The following is an 18,818-nucleotide window of genomic DNA, read 5'->3' as shown; positions in this document are numbered from 1 at the left end:
GAGAGCACAAGCAGGGGCCGTTGCAGGCAGAGGGAGAAGCAGGCTTCCCGCGGAGCAGGGAGCCCGATGCGGGACTCGATCCCAGGGCCCTGGGGTCACGACCAGAGCCGAAGGCCAACGCTTAACCGACTGAGCCCCCCAGGCGCCCCTACTGCTGGATTTGAATTTCTAAAATGTTGTTAAAGATTTTAATGTTTATATTTATGAAGGGAAATGGTGTTTCTTTTCTTTGTAATGTCTGGTTTTGGTAGCAAGGCAATATTGGTATCATAAAATGAGATAGGGAGGCGTTCACTCCTTATTTTTATGAAAAAAATTAGCATAGAAATTACATGTTATCCTTGTATGTTTGGAAGAGTTCACCAGTGAATTTTTAAAAAGATCTATTTATTTATTTTAGAGAGAAAACGTGCAAGGGGGGCGCGGAGCAGAGGGAGAGGGAGAATCCCAAGCAGGCTCCATGCCCAGCACGGAGCCCAAGATCATGACCTGAGCCAAAACCGAGAGTGAGATGCTCAACCAACCGAGCTACCCAGGCGCCCCCATCGGTGAATTCTTTTTTGTTTTTTTGAAGGTTTTAAACTATGGGTTAAATCTCTTGATTAGAAATGAGGCTCTTCAGGCTATTTCTTCTGGAATGAGCTTTATTGCTTTGTGCCTTTGAAATAATGTTTACATTCCAGCCATGTTGTCAAATTCATTGGTATCAAATTCAAAAAATTCCCTTACTATCTTTTTCAACAGCTGTAGGATCCATAGATTTTTTTTGTTGTTGTTGTTCTGGTTTTTAATTGAGGTGAACTGACATACGGCGACACAGTGTGCGAGTCTGTGAGTTTTGACACATGCACATCCCTGAGTAACACACACATTCTGCATAGAACATCTTTCTCACTGCAGAAAGTTCTCTCTTGACGCCTTCCAGTTCAATCCAATCCTACATTTACATTGATTCGATATCAGGCAACCACTGATAGGACCTGAGCATGGATTAGTTTTGTCTGTTTTGGACTAAATATGGATGGAAACAGAGTCTGCAGCCTTTCTGCCTGGCTGCTTTCACCCATCGCACTGCCTCGGAGGGTGGTGGTACACACTGCCGTGTACCAAGTGGGCCAGTCTCTTCACTGATGGGAGGACACACCACAACCGTTCTCTGGGTGATGGGCGTCTCCAGTGTAGCCCTATTACAAATAAAGATGCTATGGACATACTCATAAGAGTCTCTTTGTAGACGCAGGTTTTCGTTCCTCTTGGGTAAAAAACGAGTTGGGGGGGGTGCCTGGGTGGCTCAGTCAGTTAAGCGTCCAACTCTTGATTTTGGCTCAGATCATGATCTTAGGGTCGTGAGATCAAGCCCCATGTTGGGATCCCTGTTCACGGGGAGACTGCTTGTGGTTTTCTCTCTCTCTCTCTAAAATAAATAAATCTTAAAAACAAACAAAACAAAAAAAAACCCCGAGGTGTGGAATTGTGGAGTTGTAGGGTAGGTATGTGTCATTAAGAAACTGGCAAACAGGAGCCGGGGTGGCTCAGACGGTTAAGCGTCTGCCTTCGGCTCTGGTCGTGATCTCAGGGTCCTGGGATGGAGCCCCGTGTCGGGCTCCCTGCTCGGTGGGGAGTCTGCTTCTCCCGCTCCCTCAGCCCCTCCCCCCTGCTTGTGCTCTTGCTTGCTCTCTCTCAAATAAATAAATCTTGAAAAAGTAAAAGAAACTGGCAAACAGTTCTCCCAAAGTGGCTGAGCTTTTATCCAGCAGTCATACACAGTAAATCCCATTTGCTGCATATCCTCATCTATGTTCATTATTGTGACTCTTTAATATGAGCTATTCAAATGACTATCAAGTAGTATTTCATTGTGGCTTAATGTCTTTCCTAAATGACTAATGATTTTAAGCATCTTTTCAAATTGGCATCTATATATCTTCATTAGTAAAGTATCCTTTGCCCATTTTTTAATTGGGCTGTTTGTATTGAGTTCTAGAAGCTCTTTATATGTCATGGGTAGAAGTCTTCGTCAGATCCAGCATTGTAAATATTTCCTTTCGGGTTTTTTTTTTTTTTTTAATTTCTTAATGATGTATTTTAATGATGTACAATTTATCATTTTTTTTCTATTTAGCTTTTATTGTGTTATTCTCTAAGATATCCTTATCTATACCAAGGTTGCAAAGATATTCCTTGTTTGTTTCTAGAAGTTATAGTTTTACATCTAGATGAACCACCTCGAATTAAATTTTTTGAAGTGAGATTAGGGTTGAGCTTCTTCCTATTTCCACACATTTATCCAGTTGTTACAGCACTGTTTGTCAAAAAGATTTCCCTACTGAATTGTCTTGCAAGTTTTGTTGAATATCAACTGTCAGTTGACAGTTGTATCAACTGATACAGTCAGTTAAGCGTTATCAACTGATATAGTCAGTTACGCGTATGTTTCTAGATCCTACTTTCTGTTCTGTTGATCTATTTATGCCCACACTCTTACCGTCTTAATCACTGTAGCTTTTGGGGAAGCTTTACATTACATACTGTGAGTTCTCTAGCTCCGATTTTTCCAGGGTTATCTTGACTATTCAACCTGGCATTTCCATGTGTGCGTGCACGCCTGTGCATGTCAAATTGTCAACATATATATTTTTAAATTGTGTTGGGATTTGGATTGGAATTACATTGAATCTACTGGGTTGACTTGGAGAAAACTAACATTTTTACAATATTTAATCTTCTCATCCATAAACATAGTATACTTTTCCATTTATTTAGGCCTTTTAAAATTTCTCTCAGCAGTGTTTTGGAGTTCAGTATACAGGTCTAGCACATCTTTTTCAGTAAATTTATTCGTATCTGATGTGTTTTTAATGCTATCATAAGTCATATTTTTACATTTTCCAATTGTTTGTTAAAATATAGAAATGCAGTGGTTATTCTGTATTGACCTGTATCCCACAGTCTTGCTAAATTTGCTTGGTCTAATACTTCCTTTAAAAAAAGATTCTTTAGGATTTACGTAATCGGTAATGCTGGCTGTGTATAAATAGTTTGTCCTTCTTGTCCAGTCTTTCGATCATCTATTTTTGCCTTCGTGCCAAGGCCAAGACCTGGGGTGTGGTGTTGAATGGGGGGATGAAAGTGCGCGTCCTTGCCCTGTTCCCGGTCTTAGAGGGGCACAGCCGGTCTGCGGCCGTCAGGTGCGACGTCCGTTGTGGGTTCCCGCAGGTGCCCCGTACCAGTCTGAGGACGTTTGCTTCTCAGTTTGCCGGGATATGTATTGTGAACGATTATTTTATTCTGTCAGTTTTTTCCTGCATCTGTTGAGATAACCACTGTAGCTTTTCTCCTTTATTCTGTTAACATGTGGAATTTCCAGATTGATTGTCGAATGTTAAATTAGCTTTGCATTCCTGGAGCAAGCCCCACGTGGTCATGCTGTATTATCCTTTCAAAATGTTGCTGGATTCAACCGGCTAATATTTTGTTCAGGCATTTTGCATCTATGTTGATGAGGGGAACCAATGTGCGCTTTTATTTTCCTGTAAGATCTTTTGTCCGGTTTTAGTACAGCATCATGCTGGTCTCCTAAATGGGTCAGGAAGTGCTCCCTATCCTTCTGAAAGACTTCTGTGGGATTCTAGTATTCCATCCTAAAGAGTTTGTTAGAATTCACTAATGAAACCCACAGGGCCCGGGATTTCCTGTGCGGGAAGGTTTTTGACCAAAGTCAATTTCCTTAATAGATGTAGGACTATTAAGATTTTCTATTTCCTCTTGCACTGGCTTCAGCTTCATACAGTTGTTTCTCAAGAACTTTGTACATTTCACCAAATTTATTGCCATAAAGTTGTTCACCTACTGTTTTGATGTCAAGAAGATTTCAGCCTGTCTTTCGTTCCTGACACGGGTGATTTGTGTCTGCTCCTTTTCTCTTGATTGGTTTTACAAGAGTTTACCAATTACTTTACAGAACCAACTTTTGGCTTTGTTGATTGCTTTCCATTTCATTGATTTTGGTCTTACCTTTATTATTTCCCTCCTTTACATATTTTGGATTAAATATGCTTTAATCTTTTCCTATATTCTTATGATGGAAGTTTAATGTTAAACCTTTCTTCTAATAGAGGCATTTAAAGCGATAACCTTTCTTCTAAACACTGCTTTAACTGCATCTCACGAATTTTGTACTTTTTAAATTTCTTGTGTAATATTTTTATTTGACCCATAGGTTATTTGGAAGTAATGTTTAATTTCCAACATAATTTTCATTTGGGGATTTTGAGGGCACTGTTGCTGTTGATTTCTAATTTAAGTCTGGTGTGGTCTGAGAACATATTCTGTAAGATTTAAATCTTTTCACACTTAGAGTCCAGCCGTATGATCTAGCTTGATGAACAGTCTTTGTACACTTGAAAAGAAGGGGTATCCTGTTGTGGGGTGTAGCATTCTGTAATGTCAGGCCACGCTGGCGGATGGTGTTGAACCTTCTGTGTTGTCACTGAGTTTTTGTTTACTGGTTCTCTCACCGAGGGAAGGGTGTGAAAATCTCCCGACTCCTAGTGTGGATCTGTTTTCTCCTATAGTTCTACCATGTCTGCTTCATGTGTCTTGAAGCTCTATTAAGTGCATATATAAATATATATGGATTATGTCTTATGGATTAATAACACTATCACAAGGAACAGAATTGCCTTTTTGGCATTATGCACACGAGTTGGAGTCTGTTTTGTCTGACGCAAATAGCGATACTGCAACTGTGCTGATTGTCTGCCTTGTGTGCCCGTTCCAGCTTTCATGGCGCACCCCCCCTCCCCCGCTCCAGGTTGGTGTATTTAAAGTGCATCTCTTGTAGATGATGTGTGTGTTGGTCTGTGTCTTCTTCCAAGGACACCTGTCATTGCATTTAGGGCCCGCCCTAAGCCAGGATGACCTCATCTTGGGTCCTCCAGGGGACGGGACATGGACTGGCCTTTCTGGGCCACTGCAGCTGCTGTCACGTGTTTACAAGCTCTGAGTATTTTCACGAGCGCCCAGCAAAGCAGCCTGGCTGGAGTATTCTCTGGGCCGTTCCGGGGCCCAGCAGTGGAGCGCCCTTCTTAGTCACCCCACCAGCCCAGGACTTCATGGACTAGGCCTGGACTAGGGCCTGCGGGCCTCTGGCCTCACCTGGGGCCCTGTTCCACCTCTCTGTTCCAAGGCACAGAAACCTAGGGCTTTGGAGTCCTGTGCCTGCTGAAGGTCATGGTCACGCCATAGCAGAGCAGTAGCAGCACAGGTGAAAAACTAGTTCCTGAGTGTCTGAGCCTCTTACTCGCCCGGAGACCCCATGGCATCGCTGCAAGAAATACAGACATTTCCAGGCAGTAGACACAGTGGGGCAACTCTGCCTGGCTTTCTATCCAAGCCTTCCCCAGCCATGCGGAGGAAGCACCCCTTCATCTTCCTAAGGAATCTTCTAGAAATGGAGAGAAGTCATGTGCTTTTAATTCAGACATTACAATCACATCCGATTCCAAGGTTGTCATTTGAGGGCAGCCAGTGCGTTCACATATTGAGAGAGCAGATCGTAAAGGCGGTAGCAAGTGACCATCTGGACAACTTCAGCAGTAGCAGAGTGGGGCAAGCGTGTGATGGGCATCGTAGCGCTGGGCCGGCACCCAGGGCAAGCTTTCTCTTCTATTGTTTGAAATACAGCTGGAGAGCTGAAATCATATTAAAGTCGACTGGCTTCTCATTCAAGATAAACACTTTTTTTGGGGGGGGGGGTACTAACTTAATTCAGGTTTCTGAAGCCACAACAGGGAAGGCATCGTCTGTCTAATGAATTCCAGCTCATCTGGGGCTTCCTGTGACAAATCATTCATCACGGAACCTCTTCAAAGCATAGAGGAAACACCGAAGGCATAAAGTGCCCTTTCCATTTTAACAACCCCCACCGGCCACTCTATCACTGTCAAGTAAGATCTGGGAAATTGTCACTAAGAATAAAGGGAATGAAAAGTCTGCATTAAAATAACGATGCATGCTTAGAATGAATCAAGAGCAAACCCAAAATGGTCCTGGATTATTTTATAGCTCTCTCCCACCAGTGAATGTGGGGAAAGTAAGGAGACAGGACATCAGTGTTTAATAAACAAAGGAATTTATTATTGACAAGGTGAAAATACCTGGTTATGTGTGGATTGACATGAAATAATTTATGAGTATTTCTGACAGGATTTGACTAATTTTTCATGTGTTTACAAAAGCAGAATTCAATCTTTGTTTCCTTCTAGAAGTCAGGAACACACCCTCTTTGTAAGCACAGTCGCGGGGGCATAAGGCCACCTAGCTGTTCTCTGCACCACATTCCCAGAACACCCCAGAATCTGGGTCCGTGATCTGGACCCTGCAAAACGCTTAGGTCCTACAGACAAACCCAAGGGCTGGTCAAAGCTTTCATCTGGAGGTTCTGGACGCTACTGAGCTCGACCCTGTCCTGGGGGCCTGATGAACACCGTCTGCGACCTCTCAGGGTGAGTGAGGTCCGGCGTGGCGTCTGAGTTCCACAAGCCCAGGGCAGAGGGTCTGTGGCTGAGCTCATGGTGGGTCCATCGGGGGAGAGCCATCAGGGGAATGTTCCCTCCACATCCAGTAACTACGTCAAAACCTTCCTTGCTGGACATCTCAATATTACAGTAAAAATGCATAAGAGGTTGTTTCTGCAAATACTTACTTATAGCTAATAAGATCAATAATACAGCACCATCTACAGAGACAGAGATGACACTCACACAAGATGCAGACGGTTGAAAGGTACATGACTGTGAGTGGCAGCAACTTCACTAGAAAACTTGATTATATAAGGCTATTTTAGGTGGAACTCTTCCTCTGTGATCTCTGGCAGCAAAGTCTCTCTAGGTTTCTTCATTATAAAAACTTGGCATTAGTTAAAGGAAAGAAACACAGAGCTTGCCTCAGCTGGCCCAGCCCTTGTCCAGACACCCTGAGTACAGTGCTGTCCCCTCCCTGTCCCCTCCTCGGTCACCTGCTCTGGGCAGGCACAAATCTCCTCAACCACAAAGCTGTCATTTAAAGAACACCTCCTCTCGTAAACTGCTGGAAACAAGAGGTCAGCCTAAGGCTGTAGGTCTCCTGCAAACTGGTGCTTACTGTATATTTAAATGAGTGAAGTAGAGGAAACGCAAACCAGAGACTTGAGGTCTGCCGGTCATACGTGATTTGGCTACATCGCTTCCCTCTGGCTCCGGTGCTGGCCCCTAGTCGTGGGTTCTGGAACTTTCTAGACAACACACAGGGTAACTTCCCGGCAGAGCCGATTAGCAAGTTGATCCAGCTGCCTGCCTGAGAAGCACCCCAACCCGAAAGGCTGTTGGTACGGTTCAATCGGGAAAGTCCGACACACTGCCCTCCCCCGCTGGGGGCCCGGACTGGCTCCCCACCCCACCCTCTCCGGGGGGGAGCACCGGCGGGGGGCGCAGAACACAGCCCTGTTCAGCATGTTCACCCACGTTTACTCAACTTTCCAGATGGCGATCTTCCCCTCCCCGCCGCCGGACCCGCTCAGCACGTATCTGTCCTCTGCCGAGCACAGGGCCTTCACCGTGTCCATGTGGGCCACCAGCTCCTTTTCCACTGTCTTCCTCTCGGCGTCAATGACGTAGATCTTCCCTTTGGACTTGCCCTGTGACAGACCTGTGCCGCCTACCCAGATCTGCCAGGGAGAAACGGAGGGGGCGTCGGCCACACGCAGCCTGGCCCGGGAAGGGGGACCCCTGTAGGTGTGCTTTACCCGGTGTACCGGGTGGAATGGTTCACCCCCAAAACCAAGTCCTCCTGGAGCCTGGGGGAGTGGGGCGGTGCTCTGGGGGTGTGTGTGTGGCTCCTCGCCCTACCTGCTGCTTCACTGTGATCATGCAGCTGACCTCGGAGCAGTCCTGAAGGTGAACCGCCTGAGGGCGCTGGGTCAGGTCCTTCAGGCTCCAAACGTAGATGCTGTTGAATCCGGCACACGCCGCCCAGAGCTGCTCCTGCTGAAACAGAAGTCAGGCTGTGGCTGGTGACCCAGCGCTCCGTGGAGCCGGCCCCCACGGCGCTGCGGGGACAGATACCTCGGGGAGGAGTTGGAGACTGAGGAAGGACGTGCAGATGTCCCCAACGTTCTCGCTGATCTTCAGTTCTTGACAAAGCAGTCCGTTCGACGTCACAACCACAATACTGTTCCCGGTGCCTGCAGAGCGGAGGGGTGAGCATGAGGGCCAGGGGCGCGCCTGGGGCACGGGGATGAAGCGGCTGGAAAGGTCTTCCTGGGCAGCCAGCTGCCACGCGCTGCCACCTCGCGGCCCCGGTGCCCATCACCCCACCATTACTGATGAGGACACGGCAGCTTTGGGACCCTTCCTCCTGTCCTGCCCCCTGAAGCCACAGCCAGTCCTCCCCATCGGGCATGAGAGGTGAAGGTGACAGTGCCATGCGTCACCACGTGCTTCCGCGTCTGTGAATCACTCAAGGAACGTGGCTTTCTGCAAACCGAGAGAGCTGCAGGTGGCCAGACGCTCTTTCCTTGTGAGTTTCCTGCGTGTGCCCCCTGCCGCTGGCGCTGAGGCCACCGTGCCAGCATCACAGACATGGGGACAGGCGGGCATGGCCTCGGTGGGGGAAGGTGCCAGCTGGATGCAGAGGGAGGCGGGAGCCCCCAGCTGTGCCGCTCCGGCTTCCCGTCGCCGGCCAGTGCACCGCAGGCCCCTGACACTCAGCCTCCACACACAGGAGCCCCTGCCCCTGGCCGCCCCAAGGACTTAGAAGCTCAGCTGGGGTTTCAGTCATGGAAAGCAAGAGCTGCCCTCCCATCTCTCCTTCCAGCTTCTAAGCTGGGGTCAGGGTGGTTTTCCTGAGACCCCATAAGCAAAACCTCGTCCTATGATGGCCCGTTAGCCAGATATGCCATTACCCACTTGGGCTAACTGGTGAGGCCCTCGTGATGCCGCGGCTGGTTAGGAACACCGGGCCCGCCGTGTGGGAGGCACTTCCGCCCCTCGAGCCCCATCTCAGCGGACTGGACACAGAGCCCAGGAAGGGGCCCCATAGGAAGGGGCACGGGACAAGACAAGGCTCAAGAGGGGCGTGAGCAGTGGAGCAACAGAGGAGGGCTACTGTCCCCACCACAGCACTCTGAGGACGATGGCGCTTTGGCCTCTTGCATCTCGTAGCCATTAGCGAGCCCTGCAGGGGGAAGGGTAGTAGTCTTTCTCACTTTCAAATGAAGACACAGACTCCAAAGTGACCAGCTGTCTGGCGGCAAAGCCTGAACCTGAATGCACCCACCTGAAGGCCACAGCAGAGCCACGGGGTGTGGGAACGGGGTTTACTTCCCTCCTAGAAAATGACCCAGCACTCAGGCGCGGGGTGCCTGAGCAAGGGCAGCCGGCCACGCAGTCCTAGGGGAAGACACGCAGGTCTAAGGTCTCATTACTGGCCTAGAGAGGAAGATCGCAGCCCCTCAGGCTCACCTCACCAAGCGCCTGGGGAGAAGCGAGACGCACCGCCTGGCCAGCCCTCACTGTCAGGCTCTGTCTCCGAGCACACCGACGTCCCGGTGTGAGAAGACCCTGATCTGGTCCCAGTATCTGCACTGGTGACATATGATGAGGGGCCGAGGTTTCCGCTTGTTACTCTTATTCAGAAAGAGACTTGGGACAACACTTCTCAGGCATGCGCTCTCTGTTACCTGAAGAAACCCCATTTTTCTCATTGTTGCTAAATGGGAAAACTACTTATTGTATTAACTTGGAAAATACAAGGTGTTCTGTTCTCTGTTTGCTCCCTCACTGTATGTAACAGGCATCTTTTAGCCCAGAGTTTGGTCAGCTCTGGTAATCCGAAATGCATCCAGGCTGGAGAGAGACACACACACACACACACACACACACACACACACACAGAGTTTGGTCAGCTCTGGTAATCCGAAATGCATCCAGGCTGGACACACACACACACACACACACACACACACACACACACACACACACACACACACACACACACACAGAGTTTGGTCAGCTCTGGTAATCCGAAATGCATCCAGGCTGGACACACACACACACACACACACACACACACACACACACACACAGAGTTTGGTCAGCTCTGGTAATCCGAAATGCATCCAGGCTGGACACACACACACACACACACACACACACACACACACACACACACACACACACACACACACACACACGAGTTTGGTCAGCTCTGGTAATCCGAAATGCATCCAGGCTGGACACACACACACACACACACACACACACACACACACACACACACACACACACACACACACACACGAGTTTGGTCAGCTCTGGTAATCCGAAATGCATCCAGGCTGGACACACACACACACACACACACTGGAGATCAAGGCTGAGGCGTATGGTCCTTGAAAGAAAGAAGTAAACTCCATAACCTGCACACACACCCAGGTTTCCCTGGGGGTACTTCCCAGTTCTCTGTGGGACACTGAGGAATAAATGTTCTAGTGCTGTCACAGTCCACCTTGCTTGAGGGTATGATTTAGGGCTGCCAATGTGGCTGGAAAGAAGGAATATCCCCCAAATGAGGGAGCCCAAAAATGTAGGTATAGATTCTCAAATCCTTGGCTGACTCCTCAACTGTGCATAAACACAGAAGGCAGAACTGGAACAGTTCAAAATAGTAGCTCATCAGGCTAGAAAGGCTTTGTACATACCTCAGGCATTCCCTTGCAACCCTAAAAGAGCTGTGCTTACAAAAATCAAGACTGTGCACCAGAACAAAGTGTTATGTGCTCCAGGACTAAGGTCAAAAGTGAAATATATTTACCCCAGAAAAGCCAAAAACCAAGCCTCTACACAAGAATAAAATGATTGGCCAGTAAGTAATTTAATGACCTTCTAGAACAAAACCTAATGGTCTTTAAAGAAGGATATAAGCAGAGTCTCCTAGACGTGTCATCAACGACATCCAGAATACAGTACCTCCTGCACATGTGAAGCACGCAGATATGACTAGGATTCAACAGAAGAAGTAGTGCACACAAGCAGACCCACAGATGACCCAGGATCCGGCAGAGGAGGAGCTCAACCGGCAATTACGAATAAATTTAAAAACTCACAGGAAGATATAAAGAGGATGGGTGGACATGAAGACTTTAGAAGAGAAATGGACATTCTCGAATTGAAATGAAAATTTGCTGGACAGGTCCAGCAGCAGACAGGACACAGATGAAGAAAGGGTCTGGTCTTAACCAAGCTAAAGCAGAGGAAAAGAGGGAAAAAATTATAGCCGTGCCTGAGACCTGTGGGACATTATCCAATAGCCTGAGATATATATTATTATACTATTATATATATTTATATTCTAACGTAATTCTAGAATACACACACACACACACACAATTAAGATCCCAGAAGACACGGAGAAAGAGAATGCACAAAAATACTGGAAGGAATAATGGTTAAAAGTCTTCCTGACTCACAAAAGTAAACCGTAAGTGAGACAGACATGAAGACCTTCACGCCTAAGCACGCTCTAGTCTGACTCCTCAAAAGCAAAGACAATGCTTCCACGCGGCCACAGAAACCAGACACGATGTATCAGCCGAACAGGAAGAGGGCCGACTTCTCATCAGGAACAAACAAAGCTACATAACCATGGGAAGATATTTCTAAAGTGTGGGGGGAAAAAACACAGTCTATCAGCCTGGAATTTGCTTATAGCAGACTCAGATAATAAGAAATACTAAGGGAAATGCTTGAGCTAAGGGAAGCGATGCAGATGGAAACCAGGTACAAAGCTCCCCAGAAACGGTAAACATATGGGCAAAAATCAGTGAGTACTTACGCAAAAATTTGAAAACGATTTTCTGAGGTTTATCACAGTTGTAGAAATAAAATACTGCTGTTAACAATAGTAGCAAAAGGGACAGGAAAAGGTAAATGGAATTGCTGATACCACTGTGGGCTTACATATGACATGTTAAGGTCTGCCGTGAGAAGGGCAGGCTCATACTGCCGTCCTTCGAGCAACCATTAAAAAGTAAAGCAAAAAAATGTAGAGCTAAAAAGACAGAAAAATAAACTGAATATAAAAAATTCTTTCCTGCCTTCTTTTAGACGGAGTAACAAAAGCCGAGAAGGACAGGTGGGAAAGGGAAAAGGGCAGAGGGGACGGCGGGCTCCCGCCCGAGCCGTCGGAACGGCGCTAGAAGTGAGCAGACTGGCGTGCAGATGTTGCCGTAGACAACACGCACACACGCACAGGGCACACGCACCCTGGCATGCGGCTGGGAAGGCAGGGAGGCCACCGTGGGACGCCGCCGCACACAGCCATGGGGGCGCCCACAGTAAAAACCAGCACGGTGAAGGTGCGGAGGAATCGGAACCCTCCTACACGGCTGGCCGGCAGGAGCACCACAAGGTGCGGCAGCTTCAGAGAAGAGTCGGACCCACGGTTTCTCAATGGGGTAAACACCGGGTTAACCCTTGGATGACCACATCGCGATATATTCCTTCGACCAAATCGAACTCCGCAATCGCGGGAGCGAGCCATAAACAAACATCGCAGGTGGCCCCACGCACAAGAGGCTCGTGAACAGCGCGGCGACAGAAGGGGCCCTGCTGCGGAGTCCGTGCAGGGAAGGCTTGGGAACAGGCAACACAGCCCCGGGCGGCAGAATCCACAACGGGTGGCCTCTGGGCAGGCGCTCCCTGGAAAGGGGCGCAGAGGAACTTTCCGCTGTGATGGAAATATCTGGGTCCTTGGGTGGTTATGTGCTAGATGCTTTTGTCAAAATCCAATGAACAACACTCATGTTTGTGCATTTTACCATACGTAAAATATGCCTCAAGTTTAAAAAAATTACGTTCATGACCATTACCCTGGCATCTGGCACAGCCCAGGGAAGACCTGAAAGTGCAGACAGTGTGCTCTGGGATGCTCAGAAATGCAGGACCTACACCCCCAGGCCGAGCCTCTGCACCTCCCGTCACACCCCGGGCAGGATGCCCAGCTGAGCTCCACAGAGTCCTGACCCGAGGTCTGTGCCGAGGCACGCCCAGCAGGCCTTGCCCCGCTTGCCCCCGGCTGGGGGGCCGTGGGTCACACACAAAGTGACAGGGCCACAGAGGGCTCCTAAAAGGAGCAGTGATGATTCCTGGGGGCATGGGGGCTGCATTCACACTCCAAGCAGGGCCGGGTGAGAGCAGAGGTGAGCAGGAGAGAGGCAGCAGGTAGGAGAATGCCGGCGTCCCGGCCGCCGTGGGGGAGGGAGGCCCGAGAAGCCACACAGACAGGAGACGAGCAGGGAGCCCGCGAGCACAGAGAAGGAGTCCGAGTTGGAAGGCCGGGAAGGTGCACAGCAAAGGAAATAGCCTCAAGCTCGTGTTCAGTCTCCTCTTGCTGGAGCAGGGCTCCGGCACCCCTAAGGACAGCGGGGGACCGAGGACTTACAGCACCACAGGCAGCCGTCATGCAGGCTGATGGACGAGAGCCTGCCGCCCGGCAGCTGGAACCTGCTGGTCACTCGCAGGGTGCTCACGTTCCACGCCAGGATGGTCCCGTCCCGGCTGCACGAATACACCTTGCTGGTGGTGTGAACACACAAGAGCAGGTTTGGCTCCAACAGGCTTTAACCCCGAGGAGTACAAAGTTACCATTACATACAGGTCCACCACCCAAGCAAACTCCATCCATGTGGACAGAATGATTAGTTACGACGTAACCGATGCAGCAGGCAAAAATGGTTTTCTGGGGAGGCCTCTCCTTGCCCCTCAGTGTTTGCTGCCAGCTCTGCAGAACCGTAACATGACCACGGAGTCAAATCTAGCCCCTGACACCGGGTGAGACCAAGCATGCGCACCGTCCCAGCCCAAGTTCACAAATCAGCGCCGCGTCGGCCACCAGCGGCTGCAGGAGAGGGGCGAGTGCGAGCCAGAGCGATGTGCGGGCCCTTCACCCCGAGAACGATTAATTTTCAGGTCAGTGCCTTATGTTCTGAGCGGGCCCAACTGAGGACAGATGGCAACCCTAAAACTCAGGGGACAAGGCAGTGGGGGGCTGCATGGAGGAGAGCAGCAGAGCGGGGGGGGGGGGGTACCCGCGCCCTGGGGAGGGCTGCCTCTTTGAAGTAGGTGACCTTGCTCCCGGAGCCTCCAATTCCTTCACAGAGGGAAATGGGACCCCTCCTCATTCTCCAGTCTCCGCTGGGCACCTACTGTGTGCCGGGCCCTGTTCTAAGCACAGGACACACAGCAAAGAGAACAGACAGGGGTGCCTGCCTCTGGGCTGACAGTCCCAATACGGCAAAGACAGTGAATGAAGCAGACACAACTTCCAGACTGAACTGTATCCCCCCAAAAAGATACGCTGGAGTCCTAACCCCCAGGATGTCAGAGTGCAACAGTACTTAGAAATAGGGCCTTTATGGAGGTATTCAAGTTAAAGTTAACAGGGTGGACCCTCATCCAGCATGACTGGCGTCCTTATAAGGGAGATTTGGACACGGGTAGCACTGTGTGAAGCGGGAGAACCAGAAGGATGTGTCTGCAAGCCGCAGGTTCTTGGCAGATGCCCAGACCCCAAGAGCGGGCGAGGAAGGCCACATGCCCATGGCTACTGACCGCCATGCCTACCCTGCAGCTGGCCTGCAGGGGACCCGCTCCTCCGTGCTCAGGACCAGAAACAAGAACATCACCTGACTTGGCTTGTGACAGACCCGCTTCGCTCTCCACGGCCGGCCTGGCCCCGCGGGCAGTCGCCCACAGCGGCTGGGAGCCCTTCCTGCTCGGGGCTCCCCACCCACCCAGGAGCCCAAGGGTCCCTTGTCCCAGCAGAACCCAGCGGTACCTGGGCGTCCCGTTCTGAACAACCAGGTCCGTGACACTGGAGCGATGGTCGGTGAGCTGCTTGTTGCAGGACATGCTGTGGATGTTGATGATGTAGATGACCGAGTCCTCGGAGCCGACCCACACCTGGTTCTGCTCTGCCATCACCATGCAGTTCTGACGCAGGCCAGGGAGGAAGCGCCAACAGTCACGTCTCGTCGGCCACCGCGGTCCTATTGTACAGCTCACAGCCCACACCGCCCCTCTGCTCCGGGGGACACGCGGGGCGTTCGGTGAGCCCGAAGGCAGACGCTTAACCGGTGGAGCCACCCAGTCTCCCCAGTTTTAATATGTGAGAGAGAGTGAGAGCACGAGCGGGGGGAGGGGCAGACTGAGTCACCCAGACACCCCTAAAAGTGATAGTTTTAATTTTACCGATAAATATTCCCGTAAGTCAGAAAAGGATGCTAGCTTACTAATTTCAAAATTAATCATTTGAAAAAGCCCTTTCTTGGGGCGCCTGGGAGGCTCAGTCATTAACCATCTGCCTTAGGCTGAGGTCATGGTCCCGGGGTCCTGGGATCGAGCCCCGCATCGGGCTCCCTGCTCGGCGGGAAGCCTGCTTCTCCCTCTCACTCCCCCCACCCTGTGCTCACTCTCTCTCACAAATAAATAAAATCGTAAAAAGTTTACTTGTTTGGTACAAAAATAAGATAAATATTAAAAGCGTGGGTGGCTCAGTCGTTAAGCGTCTGCCTTCGGCTCAGGTCATGGTCCCGGGGTCCTGGGATCGAGCCCCGCATCGGGCTCCCTGCTCCGCGGGAAGCCTGCTGCTCCCTCTCCCGCTCCCCCTGCTGTGTTCCCTCTCTCGCTGTCTCTCTGTCAAATAAAATCTTAAAAAAAAAAAAAATCCCTTTCTTTTCAGGCATCTACCTGAGACCTGGTATAATTTTAGTAAAATGTCTTTCTTTAGTGGCCCAAATATATCTTAAACTACTTGGAACTTCAAATTTCAGAGGAGGCAGCATTTTCTTGAGGTAATTATCCGACTTTCTTTCTTGTTAAACAGTACAGAGTATCTCAGTGAGATGAGTACAGAGGTGTTTTCACATAAGTGGGAGAACTTACTGCTTTACCTAAATGTTACCTGGCCTGACTGGGAGCAGCAGAGATGGCCACATAATGCAGCCTTTTGATTTTATTTTAACTAGGATTTTAAGTTATTCTGTTATTAAAAAGTTTTTTTTTTTTAAGATTTTATTTATTTATTTGACAGAGAGAGACACAGCGAGAGAGGGAACACAAGCAGGGGGAGTGGGAGAGGGAGAAGCAGGCTTCCCGCGGAGCAGGGAGCCCGATGCGGGGCTCGATCCCAGGACCCCGGGACCATGACCTGAGCCGAAGGCAGACGCTTAACGACTGAGCCACCCAGGCGCCCCTAAAAAATCTTTGAAACGCATATAACTAAGATTCAACAGGAAAAAATTAAATTTAGAATAAAAATGATTTCCTCAATTTCTCCTTCTTGTTTGTTTGCTCTGAAGCACTATTAGACCTTAGTACATATTTTATCTTGGGTCCTGTTACTTTATCGTCTGAGGCTCACTGTGTGGTTAGGGGAGGAAATAGTTTAGTAACCTCTTGCTGTCTTGCTAACATGAGGTCTGCTGCTCACTCAGTGAAGAACGAGCCCAGCCCCCAGCAACACGCATCTGAATTCACAGCATTTCTGTTGTTCACAGAGTTTTGAAAGCTTAGACTGTGCCTCAGATTGCCACATTATGTTTAAATGATGGAACGTGGCCACCAAAGTTGGTACTAAGTGATGCTGAACACTGAGGCACCTAACTCTGCTAGACTGTTCTCACCTCAAACCTGAAAAAACAAAGTTTCACCTTAAAGGAGGAGGGAGGTGAGGGCTTCCCTAGCAACACCTCTTGGGACAGCAGCTTCTTCTATACGCCGAGGGCGTCCTGAGCAGATGACTCCCACCAGATGGTCAGTGGGAACGTACCCTGCGATGGGGGATGGTGTAGGAGGGGGGCGCTGGGCTCGCTGAGCTGGACCTCAGGCCGCAGTCCCAGACCAGCAGCGCCTCCTCACCTGCAAACACCAGGGTGCACCTGAAACATGCCGGGTGGGGCCCGTCAGCAGGGCCCCGGTGCCTGTGGGCCCCTCACCATGCAGCGCGGGACGTTGGGACGCGGTTTTCAGGGGCCTTACGAAGTCTCGGAAAAGCAGAGCTGAGTCCGCGTCACACTGCCCGCCCCAGCACCTTGGATTGAGAGGGGTGGGGATGGCTGTTTTTGTTCAAACTAACGTGATCAACTTTACTTAATTAAAGTCACCCGTCTAAAAGCTCAAACCTTAACATCATGTCGACATGCTTTAAACTGTTTTTGGTTCTCAACCCCAAATAGGTTAAAATAATGCACGTTTCTGCTTGGGATGGGGAACGTGGATACGAGACAGGACTCTGCGTCCACACCACTGAAATCCATGTTCAGGTTCCAGGCTGGGGGGCAGCTAAAGCCACTGTCGGCTCACCTAAACAAGGACACTGACAGGATAGAACGGGTTTGCATCTAGTGAAAAACCTCACAATGCAACCTCCTGTTTGTTTACCGAATGGGGCGATGCTGTGGGATAATGTGCATCCCACTGCTGTGTACGGGTGGACGTGTCCATCTTTCCGGAGCTCACAGCCCGACCCGGGAAGCCGCCATGTCACAGGGCGCTGTGATTACTCACCAACTTGGAAGTGCCCACTTTAAAGCAATGCTGGTAAATCGTCCAAGAGGAAGCGTCAAACACGGTCACTTTGCCTTCATTCAGAGCACACCATAACTTGGGATGGGCATCCTCCACTTTTTCTGCTGGGTCCAGATGCCCTGCAGAGGAAAGCAACCCAAACATGTTTTTACTTTTATTTATTTTTTAAATTAACATATGTTATTTGTTTCAGGGGTACAGGTCTGTGATTCATCAGTCTTACACAATTCACAGCGCTCACCATAGCACATACCCTCCCCAATGTCTATCACCCAGCCACCCCATCCCTCCCACGCCCCACCACTCCAGCAACCCTCAGTGTGTTTCCTGAGATTAAGAGTCTCTTATGGTTTGTTTCCCTCTCTGGTTTCGTCTTATTTCATTTTTCCCTCCCTTCCCCTATGATCCTCTGTCTTGTTTCTCAAATTCCTCATATCAGTGAGGTCATATGGTACATGTCTTTCTCTGATTGACTTATTTCGCTCAGCGTAACACCCTCCAGTTCCATCCACGTCGTTGCAAATGGCAAGATCTCATTCCTTTTGATGGCTGCATAATATTCCATTGTGTATATATACCACCTCTTCTTTATCCATTCATCTGTCGATGGGCATCCTGGCTCTTTCCACAGTTTGGCTATTGTGGACATCGCTGCTATAAACATTGGGGTGCACGTACCCCTTCGGATCCCTACATTTGTATCTTTGGGGTAAATACCCAGTCGTGCAATTGCTGGATCGTAGGGTAGCTCTAATTTCAACTGTTTGAGGAACCTCCATACTGTTTTCCAGAGTGGCTGCACCAGCTTGCATTCCCACCAACAGTGTAGGAGGGTTCCCCTTTCTCCGCATCCCTGCCAACATCTGTCGTTTCCTGACTTGTTAATTTTAGCCATTCTGACGGGTGTGAGGCGGTATCTCATGGAGGTTTTGATTTGGATTTCCCTGATGCCGAGCGATGTTGAGCACTTTTCATGTGTCTGTTGGCCATTTGGAGGTCTTCTTTGGAAAAATGTCTGTTCATGTCTTCTGCCCGTTTCTTGATTGGATTATTTGTTCTTTGGGTGTTGAGTTTAAGAAGTTCTTTATAGATTTTGCATACTAGGCCTTTATCCGATATGTCATTTGCAAATATCTTCTCCCATTCTGTCGGCTGTCTTTTGGTTTTGTGGACTGTTTCCTTTGCTGTGCAAAA

At 49.3% G+C, this 18,818-nt stretch overlaps 1 protein-coding gene across 9 annotated transcripts in view; it reads right to left on the bottom strand.

The window, feature by feature from the left end:
* Positions 1 to 6,114: 6,114 nt before the first annotated feature.
* DENND3 (DENN domain containing 3) overlaps positions 6,115 to 18,818 on the bottom strand; it is a 53,389-nt gene continuing 40,685 nt past the window's right edge. For 6 of the 9 annotated variants that reach the window (XM_027607527.2, XM_027607548.2, XM_027607542.2 and 3 more), the window contains 6 exons: positions 17,604 to 17,743; positions 14,875 to 15,029; positions 13,480 to 13,613; positions 8,103 to 8,221; positions 7,887 to 8,024; positions 6,115 to 7,705 (listed from right to left, as the gene is read on the bottom strand). In XM_027607527.2, coding sequence (XP_027463328.2) covers positions 7,505 to 7,705; positions 7,887 to 8,024; positions 8,103 to 8,221; positions 13,480 to 13,613; positions 14,875 to 15,029; positions 17,604 to 17,743 — 887 coding nt within the window. In that variant the 3' untranslated portion in view covers positions 6,115 to 7,504. Of the gene's footprint in view, positions 7,706 to 7,886; positions 8,025 to 8,102; positions 8,222 to 13,479; positions 13,614 to 14,874; positions 15,030 to 16,768; positions 16,868 to 16,955; positions 17,128 to 17,603; positions 17,744 to 18,818 lie in introns of those variants that run through there. The other 3 variants (XM_027607537.2, XR_003522518.2, XR_003522517.2) reach the window with 3 other exon arrangements.

Source organism: Zalophus californianus, chromosome 4, assembly GCF_009762305.2.
Source record: "Zalophus californianus isolate mZalCal1 chromosome 4, mZalCal1.pri.v2, whole genome shotgun sequence".
Classification (NCBI taxonomy): Eukaryota; Metazoa; Chordata; class Mammalia; order Carnivora; family Otariidae; genus Zalophus; species Zalophus californianus.
This window is presented reverse-complemented; position numbering and strand designations above follow the sequence as displayed.